At 38.7% G+C, this 7,228-nt stretch overlaps 1 protein-coding gene across 1 annotated transcript in view; it reads right to left on the reverse strand.

Moving 5' to 3' along the window:
* SLC2A2 (solute carrier family 2 member 2) overlaps positions 1-6,841 on the reverse strand; it is a 52,624-nt gene extending 45,783 nt beyond the window's left edge. Inside the window, exon 1 of the mRNA XM_075861600.1 lies at positions 6,764-6,841. Coding sequence (XP_075717715.1) covers positions 6,764-6,790 — 27 coding nt within the window. The 5' untranslated portion in view covers positions 6,791-6,841. The remainder of the gene's footprint in view (positions 1-6,763) is intronic.
* Positions 6,842-7,228: the final 387 nt, after the last annotated feature.

The raw sequence follows: 7,228 nt of genomic DNA on the forward strand, positions 1-7,228 counted from the left end.
ATATGAATGGGGGTTTCCCCCCTTCAGAAGTAGTGAGGCCCGTAAAAGCAATGTGAGCATGAGGCCTAAAGTTGGCCATATACCGTTGATAGCGGTCAGCCAAGAGTGCATGATTATTCCTATAGGAAGAGAGGGACATAGGCTGGCAGACACCACTGGTACCAGTTATGTTCTAAGGGAACATTCAGGCTGTCCTCCTACATATTAGATTATTGTTGGATCCACCTAGCATGGACATATTTTTATCCTTCAGCCAATAAGTCGGCAGATTGCTGCCCTGTTTGGGGACGAGCGTTCGTACATTGGATCATTGGCCCTTGTGAAAGGGCCTTAACATAAAGTTCTTATCCGCCAAACATACATCGCTAGGGGAGATGGCCAATTTCCAAACACATTTGGAGCCAGTTATCTGCATGAGAATAATAGAATTAGACAGGAAGGAAAAAAAGGGGAAATCCTGTATTTAATATGCTCTTCAGATTATTCAGGACATGAAAATTCTGTCCTCGAAATCCATGCATTCCAGAATTCCAACCCAAGCTCCGTATCTGACTATTGTTGGGTGGGATAGTGGAATCTGCAATAGATTGGGACCCCTCATGCTAGGAACAAGACGACAATCATGTCTGGCTAGGTTTAGATAGGAATGATTTTTTGCACGGTACATTACTTCAGTCATGATAAAAAGCACTACATTAGCATGTTTCACTTTCCCTAAAACTTTATGCCAGTTACGGTAGGCCTAGTAACAATCGTTTGCAGAGAAAGAAATGTAAGCGTATCCAATACATTTTCCAACTAAAAAGCCTAATTTTATTTTAGATTTTGTTTTGTTGCCATAGATACGCAGATTATTAGCACAAATTCTGTATCTATGGCCAGTTTACCATGTGCATGGAGACCTACAATGGTCCACATTACAGACCTACAGTGCAAATTAGTGATAATTGGTGAGAATACACCTCAATTTATCTCTGTGTAAAATCGGAGGCATACAGACGTACAGAATAGGCTCAATAGCAGGCTATAAGTGTCGTATTTCGGGTCCTGTTGACACAGATACAAAATATGTCCATGTGCAGAAGGATACATAAAGACCACAATACAGTCAACCATCAGCATAAACAGTTTAGTTCGTAAACACATTGCTTTACTTGTGTTTTACTGATCCGGAGTTACACACTGTATTGTAAGGCTGGGTTCACACGAGCATGTTACGTCCGTAATGGATGGAACGTATTCCGGCCGGAAGTCCCGGACCAAACACACTGCATGGAGCCGGGCTCCTAGCATCATAGTTATGTACGATGCTAGGAGTCCCTGCCTCTCCGTGGAACTACTGTCCCGTACTGATAACATGATTACAGTACGGGACAGTTGTCCTGCAGCGAGGCAGGGACTCCTAGCGTCGTACATAACTATGATGCTAGGAGCCCGACTCTCTGCAGTGTGTTCAGTCTGGGACTTGTGGCCGAAATACGTTCCGTCCATTACGGACGTAACATGGTCGTGTGAACCCAGCCTAATCCTGAGCTGCATTGACAAATCTGCAGGCTTCAGAGCTAAAATTTCTCAGCATTCTTGTCTGCACCTAGCTTGCTCAGGTGATTTGCATTTTGTCTTCTCTATACACAAGGCACTATACAGCAAGGGAAAATTAACTGTCCTTCAGTATTATGGGAGCTCAGCTAAACTGTTAGGGATGTGTCTAATAACAAGCTGTCAACTAATTCCAATGAAAACCACCAGAATTGTAAATACAGCCGTGGGCTATAATATAGGATGTAATTCAAGATTAGTACAAGATAATTAATGCAAAGTTACTTAATTTTATGTTGATTAATTCTATATGTCAACTGTAAAATGGTGATCAACAGTGAACATATTCTTTTAGCCAAACATTTTAATTTCTGCTTTCTTGCGCAATCTTAATGTAAAAAACCTGGAACCCATTTGCCTAGTGTTTCGTATACTAGTGGAATTCAGCATGTGTGGCTCCCTGCACAGGTATGTGTACACACAGTCTTTCTATGTATTGTACCTTTCACCCATCACTTGATAAAGTCATCATTGCCCTCATGGAGACAAACGTACAATGGAGACAAAGGCAAGAAGGCACTATATTAGGGCCTGTTCACATCACCGTTGAGGGGTTCTGTCAGAAGCTCCATCAGGTTAACCCCTCAATGGAAAGGCAAACGGAAACCTCAGCTTCAACCGTTGTGACAGAGTTCCGTTCTTTCAGATGGACTCAATAGTGCAGTCGACAACCGTGAAAGACAGAAACCATTAGCGATGTTTCTGTCACCATTGAGTTCAATGATGAGGGAACGGAAGCTGATGTTTTCGTTTGCCTTTCCGCTGAGGGGTTAACCCGACGGAAACCTCCGACGGAACCCCTCAGTGGAAACGAACGCTGATGTGAACACACCTTTAGAAGACCACCCTTACTTGTTACACTGTTACATGGAGTGACCAAACACCATATCCAAAATTCGCCAATAGGGAAAGAGCTGCAGCAACAACCCAAAAAATATTCACCAACCATTTTCCATGAGAGGTGTTAATCATATTTCCCTGATAAAGGATTTTCTGCTTTTTTAAGCCTTTCCTTATTACTGAAAAATGCAAGTCATGAAGAAAGACAGTGGCCCACTAAGCAGTTCACACCAGTTTTTGGGACATTCAACAAATTTGCGGTAAAATGTTGAACTTTTCTCATCGCTCGTCAAATTTAAAAAGTGAAAAGAAATATTGGTGTTGTCTCCAAGAAGTTTAACCTGGACTTGTCAAGTTTATAATCTTATGATATGAGTAAGAGCTGAGATCAGATCGAAATATGTAAGCTGGTTTTTAGACGCAATAAGATGTCCCTTCTTTTTTAATTGATTTACAATAGACTTATTATTGGGACGTGCTGGACGCCACTATTCATTTTGTACGTTTGGATCTGGATACTATACCAGGGAATTGGACATGTCCCATGAACCCGACTTATTACTCCTGTGTGGACACAAAATAAAGCCGATTAACTTTTTTTGTCTACACAATAATTTTTTAACTTTGAAAAGGCATATATTTGATTTTCCCCCTGATTGACAGGTCAAAATGAACCAAATTAAGAGGTGTGCCCCTTTTAATAAATTTGGCGCAAATCAATACTACTATCTCCTTCACTGAGGCTTCGTTCACATCTGTGCTAGGGCTCTGTTCCGATGTTCCATCGGAACGGAGCCTGACAGACACAAACGGAAACCATAGGTTTCCTTTTCCATCACCATTGATTTCAATGGTGACGGATCTGGTGCCAATGGTTATCGTTTGTCTCCATTGTGCAAGGGTTCAGTCGTTTTGACGGAATCAATACCGTAGTCGACTACGGTATTGATTCCATCAAAATGACTGAAACCTTGCACAACGGAGACAAATGGAAACCATTGGTACTGGATCCGTCACCATTGAAATCAATGGTGATGGTTTCCGTTTGTGTCTGTCAGGGCTCCGTTCCAACGGAAAGCTCTGTTGGAACAGAGCCCTAGCGCAGATGTGAACGAAGCCTAAGACTGGCATGAAAAAACGCTGGTTTTCGTAATTGTGGGTCAATATGTCTCATTGTACTGATTTATTTTATGTTATTGCTGAACAAAGATTCATAATTGCACATATCAATAAATTAGCATCCCTAGCCGAAATGTGCCTACAGTTTTATATGGAAGCACGCAGAGGGTTGTTTTTTTTTACAGAATCCACATGCAGCACTGCATGCCATATCACAGAAGGACCCTTTGTTGACACAAAAAAATGCCCTAGAGGTGAGCCCATAGGGACTCCATGTGCTGCTGTATAGGGGCTGTGTATGTAGGTTTGCTATAAATATATATGAGCCTTAAGGGCATTTCAAATATAAACAATCTCTAAACACATTTTTAATGGCTCCAAGTAGTATACTAACAACTTTTGCCAAACCAAATACACTACAAATTGGCATCCCGAGCTGTCACTATTTTGATCCAGCATTCCTTTCCAGGTCTCTCTATAGTTTTTGATGACATGAAATAAAAAGTACATCGAAAATATACCTATTAAATAAACATTAGGAAATGCAACACTAAGACCTCATCCATATTGTACCAAGCAAGAAGAGCTAGGTGGACTAACAGCAGAACTATTATTATATTATCAGTAGCATTAACCATCAAAAAAACTTTTCACTGTCATGTCTGTATGACAAAGTATATTTTTGCTCTCTAGACATTTGGAATTCTCCATACTCTCCAAAAGTACTTGGAACCAGTAGTAACCCTGACTCCAGCATCATTTAGTTTTATTTTAACAATGATAATAGCACATTACTAGCAAAATGCTCCTTTTTTTCTAAAGTAAAATTGTTGATAAATGAACATAATCAATAATAGTATATTACAAGGCTTTAAAGAGAGTGCAATATCCAGCTGTACATGTGGAAGTCTGCCGGGTCATAAACCTGCTAACTTGCACTTGCGTCATTAGAAAAAGTGCTTATCCCTGCAAAATGTGCACTTGTAGCAGAGGGCCAGGCAGCTGTTGAGTGCAGAGTTTACTGTTATACAGGTGCCTCTTTCCTAATAATAATAATAATAATCTTTATTTATGTAGTGCAAACATATTCCACAGCACTTTACAGTTCAGGGGGTACATTGTACAGACAATATCAGACATTACATATTGACACAACTAATGTGCAATTCAAACAAGAGGAGTGAGGACCCTGCTCGCAAGAGCTTACAATCTATGAGGATATAAGCGAGACACAAAATGTAAAAAATGCTTAAAGAGGCTCTGTCACCACATTATAAGTGGCCTATATTGTACATGATGTGATCGGCGCTGTAATGTAGATTACAGCAGAGTTTTTTATTTAGAAAATCGATCATTTTTTACTGAGTTATGACCTATATTAGCTTTATGCTAATTAGTTTCTCAATGGACAACTGGGCGTGTAATGTCAGGATTCTGAATACACGTCACATCCTGGCTGGAGGTTGGTCAGCGTCATACACTCCTCTGTACAACGCCCACTTGGTCCAAAGTAAAAACACGCCCACTTGGGCATTAAGAAACTAATTAGCATAAAGCTAAAAATCGCTCATAAAGTGGTAAAAATAGATAGTTTTTCTAAATAAAAAGCACTGCTGTCACCTACATTATAGCGCCGATCTCCTTATGTAGGAGATAGGGCACCTATAATGTGGTGACAGAGTCTCTTTAAGTACGGTCCAGCCATCTTTTATACATATGGGTAGTACACATAAAGCTACATGAGCCGGTCACCAGCCAGTGTCTGTGTATGACAGACATGACATGTATTGGGGTGCAAGGAGTGCGGTGGATTATTCTGAATGAGGGGGTCTAGTTCTCATGACTAATGGAAAAGGGGGGGCCAGGGAAAGTAGTCAGATTAGGGAATGTTACAAACTGAGATGGAGACATTTCCTATGTGTCTTAATGATATTTTCCTGCCATAAGTGATCCCTACTCCTCAATATCAACTGAGCCTATATAGCAGTAATCTGTTAATGAATGAATTGATAATATCGAATATTTCCCATGGTCATATTCATTGGGTCAGTGTTTCTGGTCCCTTAATACCAAACAACGTAAAGCTTGAAGTACACTCTCTTTGTAATGTAGAAGGATATACACATATATATATATATATATATATATCACACAGGGTATTTCTGTGGCAAATATACAGTACACCTATAACATATGTGTCATGTGTAACCATTGTGCCTCAAGTGTCAAAATGTAAATGTTAACTCTTAGCATAATTGGTGTAATCCTGAGTTTTTCTGATTTCCCCATCTTTAGATGTTATTACCATGACACAGCTAATATAATTAAATGACTGTATCTGAGACAAAGTGGCATGTCTATACAGGGGGCATATGGGGGATGGGATGCAGAGTGACTCCATTGTTTTGCTGATTATCCCTGTAATTGAATTGCAAAGTTTAGAGTTGATTAGCTTTCATGTGTGCTGATAGTGTGCTGATAATGTGTCATAGCTTGGATGGCAACCAAACAAAGGGATTCATTAAACAAAATCTTTACTGTTTTGTGGGTAGATAATGATGGCAGTAATTGTAGGGATAATAGTAATGATGATAACAATAATACTTTAACTTTGTATTGTACAAATATTCATAATGGTGAGTAGATATTAGTGTCAGTTGCTATCATATATAACACAACAGGTTCATCATGCCACACAATAGGAGTTATTTTTCCAATAATGTGTTTGGTAAAACAATCTACAGAAGATTTCATTGACAAAACATGCCATAAATGTTTCTATGGTTTCTGTTTTTATTACTTTTATGTGTTCATATACTTCTAAACAGTGTTTTTTCTTTACACAGCATGACATGTGTGATATTAGCTATATTCTTAGATAGAGGATAAGTCAACTAGTGAGTGTCCTGAGGCACGAAATAGGTTTTACAAGTTTAGATGTCAAAATATAGATGATCTTGCTATTATTTTAGAGTCTATTAATGTTATACATAACAATAAATGTATGTATATACAGTATACATAACCTCGAATTAATGGAGCTTTACAATAAATAAATAATATACACACACATGTATTGCTTTTTGTAATAATAGTATATATATATATATATATATATATATATATATATATATATATATATATACACACGCACACACATTTAAACACCTCTCACTTCAATGATAATATATGGAGAGTACAATACCTTCTGCTCTTGCATTTTCCTGTCCATTGCAGCTTTGTCCAGTGAGCTCCAGTAGACTGAGTGTTGCTGTGTGTTGTCAATGACCTATGGCTTTATGCAGGTATTACAGAGGGAAGTCTTAGGGGAGGGGAGATGTTGACTAGCTAAAAGGAAAAAAGTGTTGTGAAACAGCTAGGGGGCAAAGGGCTATTATTGCTGGTGTCTTCCTTCACAGTCACAGAAGATTTGTTCTGATTTTACAAAAGAATAATCTCTTGTCTGCATTTTGCATAATTTTACAATGTAGTACAGTGGATAATCTTTCCTATGAGAGCACCAGACCAGACATTTATTGGAATTTATATATGTAATGTGACATATAGATCATATATAGTCAGTGGGCATTATTGTAAAAAACCGAGCATTACTATGTAATCATATTTATCACAGACAGTTGTCTAAATACTGCATCACAATTTTACCTAC

The sequence above is a fragment of the Rhinoderma darwinii genome, chromosome 4, assembly GCF_050947455.1.
Source record: "Rhinoderma darwinii isolate aRhiDar2 chromosome 4, aRhiDar2.hap1, whole genome shotgun sequence".
Taxonomy (NCBI): Eukaryota; Metazoa; Chordata; class Amphibia; order Anura; family Rhinodermatidae; genus Rhinoderma; species Rhinoderma darwinii.